Genomic DNA, 17,819 nt, shown 5'->3' with positions numbered 1-17,819 from the left:
TCCTACAAATAAAAGAAGGAAATAAAAATGTTCACTGTCGTTACTGATGCCTCACAGATGCCAAAGCCTGAATGACGTAGCCTTAATGTTTTCCAGCTTGTTGGTTGTCGTCTCCTCGGTCCAACCAGAAGATGGACTCCAGAGCAAAAGAGAGCCGTGACCTTTGCTCGCTGATCTCGCAGCCAACTCGTTAAATATTTGTCTTGGATGGCAGAGCTGCTGCAGACTAATGTCTCTCTCAGGACAAGGGAACAGGGGATAGATAAAGCTCTGGGAGAGCAACACGTTTACTCTGCTGCTGCAGGGACACTGTGGATTCAGCAGTAGCAGGATGTATCTGAGGTTTTCCCAAATACTGGGCGAGTAATTTGCAAGAATTCAATTTTTTTTACCCTCCCTTATTCCATGAAGTTCTGTTTCGTGTTATTAAAACGGGACGTGATCTTGAAAATACACAGATTTTGAGGTCAATAATATTATCAGAAAAAAGCTGAGAAGGAAGCGACAAAAACGTCAAAAGTAAGACTCAAATACTCCAGATGGGCTCGCGGGGTGATTCTACTGGGAAGCATTGAACACAGTTAAAGCTCCTGTCTTGTGCAAAATAAACTAAAATAAACTAAAAATCGGCCAAGATATATAAAAAAACACATCCTGTTTCTTTTTCTTGCTCTTTATACCAGAGAACATTTCCTGTTCAGATTTTAAGGCAACTGTGAGGTCACAATAGACCAGGAGGAGGACAAGTTGGCCACACCTACTTGAGGGAATGGGCGTGGCTATCCTGAACTCATTGCATTTTAAGCCGCAGACGCTCACATGGAAATGCAGAGAATTCCCAGAGACCATTTGGGAATGTTTTCCTGAATGCAAACAGGCGAGGAAAACAACACAGAAATAAGACAGGATTTCACACCTGAGCTGAAACATGAAACGTCCCAGTCTTTTGAACGCATCATGCTTCCATTCACGCGCGTTTCTTCAGAAGACTCCTCCTCCTCCACGCACGTCAAGCTCCGGAGGGCGGGGCCACGGAGCCTCCGTGAGAATCTCTATTATTTCCAGCTGTGGATGGAAACTATTACTGCAGTGCCTTTTCCCCGATGAGCCTGAAAGTGCGCATACACGCACACGCACGCACGCACACACGCACACGTCCTCCCTGTCAGGCATGCAGACCCTTTCACCAGCGATAAAAGTCACCCTGTTGGCCTGAGAAACAGGCAGAGGGAGGGAGAGAGGAGCAGCAGAGGTTTCCTCCTTCTCCTCCTCCTCCTCCACTCACTCCCTCTCTCCCTCCGCACCGAGGAGACCTCACCGCGCAGCACGCACCAGCCCGCACCAGCCCGCACCAGCGCGTAAGTAACGCACGACTCGTGTTGCGTCTTTGCGCCGCGACTTTATGGGTTTACGCAACCGCGCGTAAAATAGAAAAGACGGTTTCCGCTCCGGTTTCTGTGCTTTTTCTTTCTCATTTTATTCGGTAGCGACACATTTAAGCCTCGTGTTGATCGGCCACTTCGTCACCATGGAGATAAACAACATCTTCATCACTGCTGCGTGGTCCAAACTCTTCTGTGGGAAAGGGTATAGAATCAGTAGATGACGATGAAGAGGACCGTCTGATCTTCCTCTTCTGTTTGAACCTGGAACATTTCAGATCCGGAATATTTCCCTCCGAGGACCTTTAAACTTGCTGAGAATGAAATGTGTTTACCTCTAATGTAAACCGTGATCCTCCCGTGTTCGCTCCCAGACACGTCCACGGCGTGGGGTCCGTGGACGCTGTGCACGTCATGGCTGTTTACCTGCATGTCGACCACATCTCTTCATCCAGTGCGACCTTTAACCCCGTCCTTTCTGCAGACTTGCAGTCTCAGAGATAAGCCGCGTAAAGCAGCAGGACTTTGGTCGTGCTGTGTGTTTTTGCTTTTAACGCATTCATGACGCGGGGCACGCCCATCAGAGGACAGGTGAGACAGGTAAAACTTTCTGATATAGAGGTGGTCTCCATCCAGCCGTTCTTCCGACTTTCTATCAGATCCAAAAAGCCGCGTGACGTCACTTAGCCGCAGAGTGACAAACTGCCGGGTCAGGCTCGGTAAACGGATCGCTCCGCTGGCCCGACCACCAGACCACTGAATTATTAAAAAACAGCTGAGTCCTTCAGTTTCAAGTTGGAACTGGCCGGCACGGGCGCCCGCGCGCACGCGCGCACGCAGGCGGACCACAGAGTTTTGATAAAAGCTCAATCTGTCTGCAAAAACAAGCCTGATGGCAAATCAGATTTTTACACTCCCCGACAAGAACTGCAGACAAACTGGAAGTGCAGGTTTCAATGCGTGCGTGCGTGCGTGCGTGCGTGCGTGTGAGAGTGTGTGTGTGTCCCGGCTGCTTTCGTGAGTGTGTGCGTCAGGCGCGGGAGAGGAGGTGCGAGGTGAGTTCGCGCGCTTTCCCACGGGACGGGAGCGCGGATGAACTCGCAGGGAGGGATCTGAAACTTTCCGTCTGTCGCAACTTGTTGCCGCGTCAGGTGGAGCGGACCCGCCTGACGCGCAGGGCCGGTGACGCGCGCGCCACACCGCGCGTATTTTCTTAAAGGAGGGAATGCTTTTTGCGGTTCACCTGTGAACGGGTTGCATCATGGGAGTTGCCCTTTGTGAAGGCAAGAGCAGGAGGAGAAAGGTGTGTGTGTGCATGCGTGCGTGCGTGCGTGCGCGCGCGCGCGCAGTGTTTCCCCAACGCATCCCCGATGCATCCTCTGGTTCTGATTCCTTTTGTGACGTCCCTGAAGTTCTGAGCCCCCCCCCCCCCCCTAGCACAGCATCCAGCATCCCCCCCGGCTTTGAAGATGCGTAATGACAGACACGCTCTTTGTGATCCGGCTGTTCACAAGTCCAGAAGTCGCTGCTCCTCCTGGGAACGCATCGCCTCCCCACGCAGGCCGGCCCGCTCCTCCCGCTCCTCCCGCGGCTCGGGCCGGAGGAGCACCATACAAGGAGGTGGAATCCTTCCCTCCTGATAGATGGCGAATCGACCAATAACTGCATCTCATCCAGTGGCGGCTGCCGGACCTTGTACGGGCTGCATCCGCACATCTGCAGGCGGGCGGCGGGTCAACCTCACGACGGGACCTCCAACATTTCTCACATCCCTGCAGGGTGACTCATCCATGTTGTTTAGAACCCCCCCCCCCCCCCTTTATTTATTACCCAAACCTTCCTGTGATTACTCTCTCTCTTTGCTTTTACTGCCCCGTTATGTAACCAGGAAAGGGCGAGAAGACTTCACCCTTCTTTATCCGGGGAAGTAGCACTTATTCTGGGCACCGGGATCGACCCGATCCCCGGGTGGGTGTTTAAGGTCAAATGGCTTGTTGTGTCCGGTTTGGACCTCCTTTCACCAGACTGTTAGCAGCAGCTCCCACCTCACGGAGTCAATGATTAACTCCTCGCCTCCTTGAGGAGGCCCAGATCTCCACTGATGACCTCTTGGAGTCTCAGGACTTTCAGTCGCCTCCTCCCCGGACACGTTCGCCACCGTCTCTTTGTGCAGTGGGTGATTTATGGACGACGTTGTTCTCCCCATGACCACAAGTCCTTGCTCATCGTCTCAGGTCCTCCCATTGAGATCGTGATGCATTATGTGGCTGCAGGGGGGGCGGTTCCGTCTAGTCCAGGGTTAGACCGAGTCTTCTTGCAATACAAAGACAAGTAAACTGTTGCATGACTGCGCTGCTATTCTGGGTTTGGGGAAACCTCCCATTGTGATTCCGTCACTGGGGTGTGGTGAAGTTCACCGTCTGCGCAGGCTCTGCAGCTTCTGATAAAAGTCTGCTTCCTTCCTTTGATCCCCGTCAAAAGAAAAGTCCAACCCGAACAGAAAATTCATTCGTCCCTGTAAAAACGTAATAAACTAAACTAAACGAGTGTCTCCTTAGCATTTAGCTAGCCTTTATTCCCAGCAACCTTTCATTTCTGCACTGTAAAATATTATCTCTCGATTCATCTCAAATTCAAGTCTTGACTTCTCATTTCTTCTTCTTCTTCTTCTTCCACAGTTCTGCTTTTTCTTCCTTCTTGCGTGGGAACTATTGGTTTTAATTAACACACTTTGAACCACATTAGTCACATGACAGGTGCCTCACAAACAAAGCGAACGTTCCTCTCGCTGTTCTGGAGCTGCCAGGGTGTGAGCCGACACACACTTAAGGCGGAAGCCTCTGTTGGACGCGGTGTTATCTCACCGTGTTTAACCACTGAGGCATGCGGGGCTATATATACTGAGAAGATAGCTAAATCCTTCCGTGAGGCTTCACCAGTGAAATCTAGCCAAGAGCTTCCGGGGGTCCGAGGTGGAGATTTCCATCCTGAACTCTCTGTTCCTCATTCTGGATGTCCTCACTTACCCTGCGATGGACTGAAGTGTGAAAAGGTGCCGGCTGTCAGGAGACGGACGCCCAAAGTCCAAAGCAGGACATCGTCCCTGCGTCGGCTGATGCTGAGATAAAGAACCGCTCGCCTGGCAGGGGGGCATGTGAAGCCGATGGGACAGCGGGAAGACGTTCAGACACCACCGGCTCCACAATCCCAGTTAGGAATTATGTAAAAATGCACTGGGCATCCAGAGCAAACCCAGGGAGCGCCAAACGTCTGGCCGGAGCTTTTCTCCTTTGATATCAGCGCTGGTTTTTCCTTATTAGGTAGACCTGTGTTTGGGAGCGCGTGGACTGCTGGAGGGTTCCTGCGTCCGCAGAGAAGTGAGACGCTTGTTATGACACGCGCTGATTCATAAAGACGCCGCATCGCTGAGGCTTTAGTGGGAGAAAAAAACAGATCTGGATTGTGCTGCGTCCGTCCGTCCGTCCATCCGGTCCCGACAGCTGGCTAACCTTTGCATGGGTCACATGGGAGGGCTGGACTCTGTCCCAGCTGACATTCAGTGAGACATTGGTGCAGCCCGGACAGGTCGCCGGTTCACCACACAGGGAGACAGACGACCATTCATCATGCCCATGTTTGAAATTCAATCCACTTGGAGTCTCCGGTTCACCCGACTTGCATGATTCTGGATTGTGGGAGGAAGCCGGATCGCCCGGAGGGAAGCCGAGCGGACGCCGGGAGAGCATGCAAACTCCATCGGCCACATTTGTGGCGGCGGCGAGGGAAACCACTTCCCAGAGAGCAGCCTTATTACACCGCCTCCGAAAGATCTATTCCTGTATCATATCCGGAGTCTCCTGTTTGAGAACGCGTGAACATTTCTCCAGTTCCCTTTCAGACGTCCATCTCATGTTGGCAGCAATCAATCCCAGCCTTTAATTCTGATTGAATAAATAAGTAAGAATCTGATAAATCTACAACCAGAAGAACCAAATGTAAAAGATTCACAGACCCCCCCCCCCCCCTCAAAGGCCCCGAACCCCTGCTGGACATATAGGTGCAGCTCTGTTAGCAACATAACTCAAATAGCTGGAGACAGATCTGGATGACATTTCCAGGAAATGTTGGGAATGTTAGCAGGAACAGGTGAAGGAATGTTGGTGATGATCCAGAAGAGATCCTGGATTCTAGATCACTTTTTGTTTTGTTAACATTGCAGTGAATGGAGCTTCAAAATATGTTCCTCAATATCTCAATTGATTATTGATTCATGCTTATGGAACTTGACGCAGTCATGTAGGATGGGGATCTCTAACCTCCCACCGAATTTCATCCGGATCGGATTCAAATTGCAGATATTATCTAGGTTTTTCTAAAAATGTCGTTACACTTGGTAATTTCTTTTTGGGAAATCTCTCTCTTATTCTCTTATTGGATCTTTAGATCCAGAATAATCCACCGTTACTGAAAGTGTTGCTTTTAGTGAATAACTTCTAAACTAACAATGACATCAACGTGAATCCAGTTTATAAAGGCTTGTTTTCACGGTTAAGGAATCATAAAATAGAGATAAAATAAATGTCGAACAATAGTTATTGGTGTAAATCACAATCTGGAGAGACTGAGCTGCTTGGGGGAGGTCTGCGCTCTCCGAGTGCTTTTCTAGTTTATTCTTAAATACGCCGAATCACGTTGACGCCTCTTTAAGCCCGTTTTGGAATTTACTGGCGTTACATGGAACGACCGCGCCCGTTACGACATGCATGGGAGGGAGGTTAAAAAACAAACAAACAGAAAAAAACACGCGCCTTTGTTTGCTCTGCAGGATTTCTCCATCAGCCCAACGGCAGCGGTGAAGACCGTCTCATCTGGGTCCCAGCCGAGCTCCAGAATGTAAACTGGATCCGCTCCCAGCCGTTATTTGTTTCATGCGGCTCGTCTCCTATTGATCGGTCATCGCTCACGCGTGAGCGCTGATGGCATTGTTGCGCTCGCAGGCATCCGGCTCTGCATATTTGCCCTGTTATGCAACGCTGTTTATTGGAAGACGCAGACAGAGTGACATCGTTGTCTGGAAACTGGAGCGTTGATTTGATCGCCGCTGCCTCCGAACCTTCGCACACAATGGCTCGAGACTCACATGGAGAACCCATCAGTGCAGAATGTGTCGGGCAGCTCTCGGCAGCTATAGTAGGCTTTTATTTTCTTTTTTCTTTTTGCTACGCTCCAAAGTCATAAATAAAAAAAGGTCTCATCTTTATTTTAAACCTATTATTTGCTCGTCTAATCGTACTTTCCCACGACAGGATGAATTTGACCCTCAGCCTGCGTGCGCCGTGCACAAAGCGTCATTTCACATTTCTGCACTGCCCGGTGGGATGCAGGGCTGCACGGTGGCTGTGATTTCCATGGCGACGCTGTTATTATGGGACATTAAGCCTCATACAGGATCACCCTTTCGTTTGATGTGGAATCAGCAGGCCTAATCTGCTCCTCAGAGGTGAAGTCGATTCCCAGCTGAGCTGAACTTCTCCGCCACCCAGCCTCTCCGGTCCGGTTTATTACGGGCCACGTGTGGCACGGTTCTTGTGTTGGGTGGGTTTTTCCTTAGTAACGTGGAAAAGGGAGTGACGCTGACTTTCCCTCTTTGGAATACCAGCAGGATGGGCTAATGGAACAGCTGTCGAGGCTCTTTTTGCATGAAAAACGGGATTTAGGAGAGAGTGGCTTTGCAAGGGTTAAAAAGATAAGATTGAAAGAGGTTAAGTCTTTTTCACAGAGCAAGAAAATCCTAACAAAGGCACGATGATCAGGTTGTTCCACCTGAGAACCGGATTAGGAATGCTTCATTGTGTGTGGAACAAACAAAGCGAAGTTTAAATCAATGATAATACAACAGCTTTGTTTTATTTTAAATGTCTTGCAGATATCTTTGATGCCAGCTGGAGGCGTTTGACAGAAAGCAGATCACATGCAAACTCAGGTAAAACGTTAGCGCTAGCTAGACGGGTCATCCTGGGTGAGGGGGGGGGGGGGGGTAAAACGATCACTATGGAGACCGCACGCCCGCTTCACACCCTGCAGGACCTCTTTGTTCCGCAGCGCGTGGAGGCCGGTGGCGATCCGCCCGCCTCCCGGATGGTCTCCTCCCGGGATGGACGTTCCTCCGGGCAGCAGGTCCTGAATGCTCCAGAGCTGACCCAGGAGGTGCTCATCTCCCCCGGGCTCCCCGCGCCTCCTCTGAGCCCCTATCGCTCCGCAGGGCTCCCCTTCACAGAGGTCAAGGTTCGTATATGATGAAGGCGGAGTGGAGCGCGTTCAGTGAGCGGGTGCGCCCCCGTGTGGATGAAAGGTGCACGGCAGGAGTCGTCACTGATTCTGTTTCATTCTGCTCCTCTGAAGGTGTCGGAGGTGAACGGAGGAGAACCAGCAGCCCTCAGCTTCGGGTCTTACTACGGACCCCCCCAGTCTCATTGTGAGCTTATCGGTTTTTAAAAGCTTTGCATGTTTTGTCAGATTGTTGGTATATCCAGGTGTGAAATTTGGTGCTGATCCAAATCCAGTAATCCTAAATTGTCTTCACCTCCTCTCTTGGTTCTGCCCGTCCGACCCAGCCGGCCCGCCCAACGGGGTCCAGAGCTCGGCCACGCTGCCGCGCTGCTTGACTCCCACCAGGGAGGAGAGGCTCATCAAGTTCTCCGGGATCGGCCCGGTGGATGAAACCGGGATGCCCATCGCCTCCAGATCGGTGAGAGAGACAGGACGTCGGTTTGATAGGGGGGGGGGGGGGGGCGTCATGTCTGGCTCCGCCCACGTGTTTACCTTGTGCCTCTTTTCTTTCACCAGAGCGTGAACAAGCCCAGAGACTGGTACAAGAGCATGTTCAAACAGATCCACAGGAGGCCAGAGGGTAAGGACGCGCCCCCCCCCCCCCAATGCACATGCAATACAAGACATGATGGAACAACCCTAATGTCTTTTTCTGCTAATTATTCTTGACAATAATCCGGCGTCTGAGCCCCAGCCCCTTCCAGACATTCATTTAATCCGATTGCATGAGAAAAACACGCTCACTAGCCGTTTGTTTTTTCTGGATCGGTTTAGCCCCAGAGGAATTGTTTTCACCTCTATGCAAGTGTCTTTTTTTGAGTAATCCTAACTGTCCCCTAAATGTCTCTATACATTCTGATCGTTTCGCTGGCAGCACAAACCCAACCAGAATCTAAGAAAGAGTTTACGAACGACATTTAAAAGATCGCGTGTTGCTTTTTTTTGCACCAGAATCCGAGCTGGAGGATTCAGAGTCTTGGTCTGCCGAGCGTAAGTGAACCCACCTGAAGTCCAGATTGTCCCATCCGTGGTTGAGTTTTCTCCTGAAGCCGATCTGCTCTGATCTGCAGGGCTCCGCTTATCCTCCAGCACCGAACCGAGTACCGAAGCGGACATGAACCCATTCAGATTGACCCCACATGGAGCTCTGCCCGACTGGTGAGTGCCGACCGGACCATCAAGTGGTACGCGAGCTCCCTCTAGTGGTACGCGGAGGAACGCCATCGATATTTTATATTAAGTTAACGCATTTCCTAGATACATATAAAATATCTGTGACAGTCTTTGGTCAACAGAGCAAACAGATGTTGCTAGGACAGCGTCCCTCTTGTCTGTCTCAAACAGCTCTCCGAAACGGTAGCAAAAGGGGGAGAGTCAGTACACACACACACACACACACACACACACACACACACACACACACACGGCGGGCTACGCGATTAATCAATGGATATATTAAACGCGTTTTGAATCATGAAGGCTTTACTTTACTCGTCTCCCACACAGACACAGACACAAATCTATTACAGCTCTGAACTAAGAATCCCTCTTTGTGTGTTCTGTTAGCAGCTAGCAGCTAGCAGCGTGAACACCGAAATGCAAGCTACAGCTTTGTTGCTTTACTGTTGCACGTCTGTGAACCCTCACTTACAAACGCAATAAGATGATTCTCATTCTGATTAATGCAAAAATGACAATTCCAATGGCTCTTAATCCGGCAGGTCCAGATTCTTCTAGAGAGGAGAACAGATTGTGAACAGTTTGAACTGTTTTTCCACCACGAATCTGCTCCTTAGGCCAGACAAACGAGACTCTGGGCTCACATCAGGGAAAAGCAGCGGGACGGACAAGTTTGGATTTGTTGCTGCAGGCGCTCACAATGAGGCCCTGATTAAGCTGCTGCCCGTGGTATGTGTGTGTGTGTGTGCGTGTGTGTGCGTGCGTGCGTGCGTGCGTGTGTGCGCTGGGTGTTATGTTACAGGAGCGAGGATGTAGATAAGCTGTCAGATCCAGGAAGGCAGCACCTTAAACCGAAAAGCATTTTCGACTTTGAGCCAGGGAAGAGCGTCGCGCCGCAGAGCCGGAGTCAGGTACGACCTCGCCATCGATGATTCCAGCGGGGGGGGGGGGGGGGGGTAACGGATCCTTTAACCTCCACCTCGCCCAGCGTTGCCGTCGTCTGTAATCGCTGGAATTCTTCGTACGTTTTTTTTGCTGTTTTCCCCGACGTCGGGCTCAAGAACAGGTTTGAGGATCGGCACCTTTCCTTCAAAGTTTACAGCCAGAGTTCTCCTATTTCATCCTCCCACGCCCGGGAACGGTGGCGTGGTCATTCCACGGCGGCGGCCAGGTGCCGTTTAACCATTTACTGCCACGCGTGGAGGCGGGCTTGTACGGCAGCCTGGGGGGGCGCCCTGCGTCACGTTCTTTGCTTCTTCTTCGTTCTTTGCAAAGAAGCCTTTGTTTCCGCCCCCCCCCTGTGGTGCCGAGGTGTCTCGTGATGCGTATTACGGCGTTAACGTCTTGTGGCGCTTAATGCCTCGCACCACAAAGGCTTTTTTGACAGCGGCCTATGTTCCAATCCCCACCCCGGATGGCGTTTAGAAAACGGTCTGGCAGACCATATCAGGTGTTGCGCTGCTTCACGGCGATCGAGGAGGGGGGGGGGGGGGGGGGGGTAAGGCCTTGGAAAACAGAGACGATGCATTCAGCCAAGGTTTTAGCAAAAAAAAAGAAAGTGAGAAAGAAAATGAAGCCTGGAGGTTCTCTCGCCTTTTAAAGTCATGCTGAGGGAGAACGTTTTACAGGCTAACTCGTAAATCAAAGTAAACTTTGAGGCGGCGCTCTAAGCGCTGGACGATCATCCTTTCGCAGTTCGAGAATTTATGACAACAAAGTCACATTTGACCTCCGGGCGACTCGGAAGCTCCGTCCCTGAAAACCTCCCGCGAGGTCACGGGGTCCGAGGGACTGAATCGACTCATAGAACCGTAGTTACATGCGTAACTTTGGTTCTCTGGGCCGTCGGACCGCCTCCTCTAAAGCATCCGAACCCTCTAGAAGTCGTGGCAAACGTCCGGCTTTGCCACTCGTTCTGATCCCAGAGGCCTCCTCGCGCGGTCAAACCACCGGGTTGCATTTCCCTTGTCCTTCACGAGTCGATCATTCTGTCCCCCCCCCGATACCTAAAAGCCACACAAGACTCCCGTAAGGTGGAATAACGGCTCCCCGGCTGGAGAACTGAAACAGTTTCATTTAGGAGGACGTCCCACGTGTGAACGGGATGAACTCGAGTAAACTTTTCTCTTCCTTCAGGCGCGTCTTTCCACGAGGACGCAGCCGGAGGAGCCGAAGTCTCCGTCCCTTGAGGTGAGCCGCTTCCACGTCCGTCTCCCCTCGGAGTCTCATTGTGTGGTTAGACTGCAGCAGTGTTTTAATTCTACCCTTCTGACCCCATCGCCCCCCCCATACTGCCCCCCCCACCCCCCGACTCAGGCCAGCCTGGCCTCGGAGCTGAGTCAGTTCGAGGCTGAGCTGGACACGGAGATCCAGGGCCTGGAGACCAAACTGTCCCAGATGAGGCAGCGTCCAGGCTGGGGTGAGGTACTGACCCCCCCCATCCTGACTCTCTCTGTCGAAGCATCTCCAAATCTAGCCGAATCCTCACCCCTCCCTTAGTGAGAGGCGCTCCCTGCTTGCTGCCTTTCACCAGGAATGCCGGACCGGAATCACCTGCCTGCATTGATCGGCTGTATAAAATCACCTTGCCTGCAAATTCCACCCCCGCCTCACCCCCTTTACCCCCCCCCCCCCATCACCCCATCACCCCCATCACCCCACCACCAAATCTCACCCTGCTTCTTATTCCTGCTCGATCACATGTTTTGCTTCCCAGGCTGGGATTTGTCCGGCTTTGAGCTCAGACGGATCCGGAGCGCTGCTGGTTGAGCGATCCCTCGGATCATAGGACCCAGGGGACTCCTCTGCTCCTCTGGGAGTGGTCAGCACCTCCACTTTGCCTGTGTTGTTGTGCGAGTCGCTCCGAGAGTTGTGAGTTCCAGGCTGGAGGGGAACAAACTGGGTTTAATGTTCGCTCTGCTTCCAGGAGGTCAAAGGGCGCGATCCAGTTTCTGCTCCGAAGTCCGGGACTCCGACCTACAGGTAAAACACTCGGAGGGTTTTAACCGTATTTGTCTACAAACTAAAGAGGTTGTCACCATTATTGTGTGTTTTATGCACTTACATTTTTTGTACGCAAACCAGTTTCCTCAAATTATCCCATTTCCTTCAGTGACTAAAATTAGTTAACTTTAAAGACCCGGGTCAATCATTACCGTTTCAGACCTGATCACCGATCAGACCTCATCACCGATCAGACTCCCGGCCTCTCGATCCGTGTTGACGTCGTTTTACCAGGTGGTGGCGTGATGGTCCGTCGCTTCGTGTTGTTATAAGAAACGCAGCGCCGTGATTGGACAGCTCAGACCTTGCGGCTCAGCGGGGGGGGGGGACCTGTCGTTAGCCGGTCAGGTGACTCCCGTTGAACGTTAACAAGTTCAAGAACTTCAAACGGCAGGCAGCATTCCACATTACTCTCAATGTGTGCAACGCTTTCTGGGAGGATTCCTGTTTGCCATGCCGAGGTCACGGGTTTGACCTTTTGCTCGGTGGGATACGGGCCAGCTTTTTTTTTTTTTTTTAAGAGTCTATTAAGGATGTGCGAAACTAAACTGTAAAGAAAACATCTGTTTTTGTTGTTGCTGCTTTTTTCAGCTTGAAATAATGGAAAACCGCCCGGGTTCAGAGGAGGTTTTGGGTTTTGGGTCGTTCTTAAAGGAACAGTTTAATAAAGTGTGAGGAGGCGGGATCATCGAAGGTCAAGTGAAGAATCTTGTAATAATTCACAAGGTTTCCAGGAAGTGAAGCTTTCCCAGCATGCGCTTTAAAAATCAAATGAGGTTTGGAATTTGTTTTTAACTCAAACTTTAACAGATTCAAAATGGCTTCCTGCAGCTCGGGGGGGAATCTTACTCTAAAGTCTTCCCCAGATGGAGTGGACTGATGCTTTTATTTTGGAGGTAAAAGATCACATGCTAAAAAGGGAGATCCTTTCAAATCTGCGATTTGCACGGAGGCCATTTGTGCAGTAGTTTGTTTTTTGCACCGTTGTGTTGTGAGAAATATTTTGTGGACTGTGAGGCGTTCCGTGGGCGGGGCGGCGAGACGGTTAGCGGCTGAATTTTCATTTTTAGGAACAGATGCTTCCGGAGTCAGGAACATCAAAACAATCCCTTCCCACCAGATTAACATAAAACTCTCTTCTTCACATCTGCAGCCGTCCGCCAGCGTCCAGGCAGCCTCTCCATCGCCCCATCGGCCCCTCCCCCACCTCCTCTCCCACACACGGTAACAGGGAGTTTCTCCTTTATTTTATCCGAGGAGGTCGTGTTCCTGCCGGCGTTTAATCTGTCTCTCTTTCTGTTAGCAACATAACTCAAAATGTTACAGACAGATCTTGATGACACTTTTAGGAAATGTTGGGAATGTTTCCAGGAACAGACGATGACATTTTGGTGATGATCCAGAGGAGATCCTGGCTTCCGGATCACTTTGTCTGTTTGTTAGCAGGATTCTGGAAAAACTGCTGGATGGATCTTGATGAATGAAAATCTGAAGATGGGTCTTGGACTAATTTAGATCCCATTAAATTTTGAGAGCGATCCGGATACCCGTCTGGACACAAAAATCTGGATTTTCCCATTTACTTGTAATGGAGGGGAATGAGCTGCTTGGCGGAGGTCCGTGCTCTCTGACTGCTAGTTTCCTATTCAAACAGAGGGCGCTGCAGACGGGTGGGGAGGAAGTAGAACCCGGAAATTCTGATTAAAGATTAGCTTAATCCCATTGTTTTCCCCGGAAATAACTCAAGATCCTTTTTGAACATAAGTAGTCAAGCCGGTGTGCTTTTTTTTTTTTTTTTAATTCTTCATTGCAACACCTTCAGAAACAATGTCTGACTGCTGACATTTTTGCCTCGACTATGACCCACAGTAGAACGTCTTTCTCCTGCAAATGACGCCATGGACCGCCCTCCTAAGAAAGAGGAGAAAAAGGTAAAAACGTTTTTCTTACCTTTTTATTTAACAGGAGAGAGTCTGAGATTTAAATCTGCTTTACACAAGTGACAGAGGAGACAGCAGCAGGAATAAGAAACTGGATTGCAAAGAATTTCCAGAGGAAGCAAATCTTTCCTCGATACTCGGACATCGGGGATCGAACAGAGCCGTGCAGAACCTTTACAGAACCTCTTGATTGTGTCCCCAGCTGCACAAACGTTGCACCCGTGGAAAAGTTCCCGATAAACGAGCGCTAATCCCGTTTGTTTTTCCAGATGAAAGCAGCGAGAGCCAAGTTCAGCTTCCAGGCCCAGTCGCCCAAGTGAGTGTCTCTGTGGTTCTCTCCTCTGGGAGGCGCTGCAGCGGCGAGATAAAAGCAATGCGTCCTTCCTTCCTTCCTTCAGGGAGCTCCCGCTGCAGAAAGGCGACATCGTTTACATCCACAGGCAGGTGGACGCCAACTGGATGGAAGGCGAGCATCACGGGCGAGCCGGGATCTTCCCCACGTCGTACGTGGAGGTGTGTCACGCCACCCGACTCCGCCTCCCGTCCTCGGAGCCTTACGGGGATCCTCTCAAACGTCATCCCTCTCCCTCCCTGCACAGATCCTGCCTCCCACAGAGAAGCCCACCCCCATAAAGGCCCCCACCTTACAGGTGTTGGACTACGGCGAGGCCGTGGCGCTATTTCACTTCAACGCCGATCTACCCGTCGAACTGTCTTTCCGTAAAGTGAGTAGAGAAAAACCTGCCTCTGAAACACACACGAATGAATCCTCCGCCAACGACTCTCTTTTGATTGGTCCTCAGGGAGAGGTGATCGACGTCACCCGGCGTGTCGACGATAAGTGGTTGGAGGGGAGGATCTCAGGGACCAGCCGGAGCGGCATCTTCCCGGCCAGCTACGTCCAGGTCACCAAACTGCCCCGGACCAAATACTCCACGGACGACTACTCGCCCGGCCCCCTGTCCCCCGCCTCCCCGGGCCCTCAGAGTCCGGGACGCCCGCTCCACTCGCCCTGCCCGCGCTCGCCCTTGTCGCCTTTCACCCCCAAACCCGAGCACTCCCCCTTGAAGCCGGCCTCCCCCGTTCCTTACGGCGGCTCGGCGTCACGGCCACGCTCCCCCACCCAAACATCCAACCAGAACCACCACTGGGCTGCGACTCACTCGGCTGACCAGAGCGCCACGGTCAGATCCGGAACCTCGGCGAACACCCCCAGGCTCACTGACCCCCCACAGGTCCGCCCTCACTGCCTCCTGCATGCCCACAGACACCGCCCACCCCACCCCGTCACCGTCGCCCGGCTCGTCGTGTCTGACAGGAATTATTATTCTTTTTTTGTTTCTTCCAGGCTGCTCGGTTCAACTCCCACATCAACTCCCTGCCGCACACGCTAGTCCCGAACGTTCCCGCTTCCACGCCGGCGCAGCGCCACCCGTACGTCTTCAGCTGTCTCTTCGCGTTTACGCCGCAGAGACCGGATCCGGTGAACCTAAAGACGGTGTCTTTTTTTTTTGCTTCTGCCGCAGGTACAAAGCTGTTTACAACTACAAACCGCAGAATTCAGACGAGCTGGAGCTCCGAGAAGGAGACGTGGTGCAGGTGATGGAGAAATGTGATGACGGCTGGTTTGTAGGTGAGGCAAAAATAAAATCAAGCCTGTTTACGCCACTGATATTCATGAATTTGCATGCTATAGTGTGGCTATGTAAATGAGCTCTTATCTTTATCATCTTATTCCCATGCATGACGTCAAAGGTGTGTCTTGAGTAAACTTTTCATCTGATTCTGATTAATACTGATAATTCTTAGAATTTTGTTCTTTTTATTGTTAAAAAAATTAAATATTGAATTTTTTTTTTTAATATATTATTAGCGATTTAAAAAAAACCTCATAGTTTATTTTTTAGGAAACGATATTTTAATGAGATTGTCAGAGAGCTTTTTGTTCAAACGTGACCACCAACACTGCGTGGCAGCGCCCCCTCTAGCGGACAAATTGGAGCATTGCAAGTTAAACTGGACATGGTTTTGTTTTTGGAATATCATTCATTTGTTCCTGATGCTCTGTCCTCTGCAGGTACGTCAGACCGGACTCGTGCTTTTGGGACTTTTCCCGGGAATTACGTGACACCAATCTGACCTCCTCACTTTGCACCACATGAGCCCAACCAATCACTTCCCTTCACTCCACCGGGTTCCGCTCTGACGCGACGGGCGAACCTTCCTCCCGTCACATCCCTGCATCTCGTTCAATTAGGAACTTCACGCCCTCTGTCCGTCCCGGTTCCGAGCTGAAGTGAGTCACCGAGTGGTTTCTCAGCTTGCCTCACTTCCCCGCATGCATGCATGTGTTTCATGAGCGTGTTCACCCAAGTCTGGAGAGTGTTTCCACGCACACACCACTTCAGAGGGACGAATGAATGCCGATGATGCTGTTCCAAATGTAAAAAAAAAAAAAAAGAAGACTCTTAAGTTCTGCATCCATTTGTAGCTGCTGGTATTTTACGTTCCCTCCCTCGGAACGGTTCCGTCTGAGGTTCTGACAGCTTTTATCACTTTGGTGCCGTCACAAACCACAGCAGAGACTTTTTTTTTTTTTTAAGGTGGAACATTTTCCAGGTATTTCCATGAATTAATGTTTCCTTCACTTATTTTTCTCAGATTACCTTTCAGACCTCTGAAAGCAGCCTGGGCAAGTTTGAGGAAACGACTTAAGTGCTTTCAGTAAAGCGCAGTAAACTCGGACAAGTTTACAGCTCTCCACGAGGCCGAGCAGGAGGGCAGATATAATTAATGCATGCACTGGTTTGCTCTTTCTTTTTGTGGGGGGCAGGGGGGGTGATGTCTGAACCCGGGTATCGCGGGATGCCAAAGGTGGCTGCTAAGAGATGGATCATCTACTAGAAATTGCTTTTTTCTGAAATTAAAATTCGGTAAATTTCACCAGATCAGCAAATTCCTTCACGGCAGCAGAATCGTGCCAAAGTGAACCTTCCCAGCTCACGTTATTCTTTCTGTTATTTCCCTTCAGCAGCTTTTCTAGAATCGCTTCTTGTATTGCAGCCTCTGACAAAATGGCAGATCCTCGCCAGGAAGTCATTTTGCAACTTTTTTCCCCCTTTCTGATGCAGTCGTGATTTCACTGTAAGAAATGAGTCGATTCAGTCGCCATGATGAGTTGGATGATTGTACAGATTTTATCTTTTTATCAAATTGAAAGTATAATATATATATTTGCATATAAAACAATCTGATGTCTGTGGTACGCATTAAAAAAAGAAGAAGCTATTAAACAATAAAGAGTGATACTGAGAAGAGGCTGTGCTCATTTCATTTGAAAGGCTTTAATAAAAAAAAAAACAACTAACATGCACTCAAATCTACTTTTATTTGTCATTACTCCCTAATTTATGCAATGTTTTAAATTATGTGCTTTAACTCCATCCATGAATCATCATTCTTTCTTCTGTTTGGCTGTTTGTGAATTAAATCAACAATACGGTAAATGAAGAATTTAACAAATAACCAAAGACTGCATGATCCCCCCTCCCCGCAAAGATAATTACTTAAACCTTTCAGGTACTTTAATGTCTTTGTCTATTTGCACTGTAATTAAGCTGCAGAGTACAAAAAGGTGAATAAATGACGTCACGTGAAGCCCTCATGCGCGCCGCCAGCAGGGGGCGCGCGCACACAAAACGTGTCCGCGGTGTGTTTTTAGGATAAATGACTCAATTATCTCTTAGCGCTCCCCGCCCCGCCCGCCCCCCCCCCCCCCTCTGATGGGACACGCCCAGGTCCGTGTCTACTGTCAGAGCTTTTAGTTTGGTGACGGCAGCGCAGCGCGCGGAGCCGCAGGTGGAGTTCACGCGGGCACACCTGAGACGGACGGACAGACAGACAGGCGGGACCGGCGACGCTTCATCTCCGTTCAAACTCCCGCAGCTGCTCAGGCTCGGTCGTGTACCGGCTCTCCGCTGGGTTC

At 50.5% G+C, this 17,819-nt stretch overlaps 1 protein-coding gene across 1 annotated transcript; it reads left to right on the top strand.

The window, feature by feature from the left end:
• Positions 1 to 7,433: 7,433 nt before the first annotated feature.
• Positions 7,434 to 17,146, top strand: sorbs3 (sorbin and SH3 domain containing 3). The gene is made up of 20 exons (XM_068760932.1): positions 7,434 to 7,667; positions 7,785 to 7,857; positions 7,997 to 8,130; positions 8,229 to 8,292; positions 8,664 to 8,702; positions 8,783 to 8,870; positions 9,694 to 9,802; positions 11,028 to 11,081; positions 11,208 to 11,315; positions 11,818 to 11,873; positions 13,048 to 13,118; positions 13,764 to 13,825; positions 14,104 to 14,150; positions 14,233 to 14,347; positions 14,434 to 14,559; positions 14,638 to 15,069; positions 15,183 to 15,268; positions 15,361 to 15,467; positions 15,912 to 16,130; positions 16,496 to 17,146. The coding sequence occupies exons 1-19, from the start codon at positions 7,434 to 7,436 to the stop codon at positions 15,971 to 15,973; spliced, it is 2,067 nt and encodes a 688-aa protein (XP_068617033.1). The 3' UTR covers positions 15,974 to 16,130; positions 16,496 to 17,146.
• The last annotated feature ends 673 nt before the right edge of the window (positions 17,147 to 17,819 follow it).

This window comes from Brachionichthys hirsutus, chromosome 4 (genome assembly GCF_040956055.1).
Source record: "Brachionichthys hirsutus isolate HB-005 chromosome 4, CSIRO-AGI_Bhir_v1, whole genome shotgun sequence".
NCBI lineage: Eukaryota > Metazoa > Chordata > Actinopteri > Lophiiformes > Brachionichthyidae > Brachionichthys > Brachionichthys hirsutus.
Note: the sequence above shows the minus strand (reverse complement) of the source record. Positions and strands in the feature narration are given on the sequence as shown.

Excerpts from the sequence above, each read along its gene's own strand:
- sorbs3 (XM_068760932.1), top strand. The coding sequence starts at position 7,434 with ATGGAGACCGCACGCCCGCTTCACACCCTGCAGGACCTCTTTGTTCCG. Across the intron at positions 8,871-9,693 it reads CATGGAGCTCTGCCCGACTG|GAGCGAGGATGTAGATAAGC; the intron begins GTGAGTGCCGAC and ends GTTATGTTACAG. Across the intron at positions 15,468-15,911 it reads TGATGACGGCTGGTTTGTAG|GTACGTCAGACCGGACTCGT; the intron begins GTGAGGCAAAAA and ends TGTCCTCTGCAG.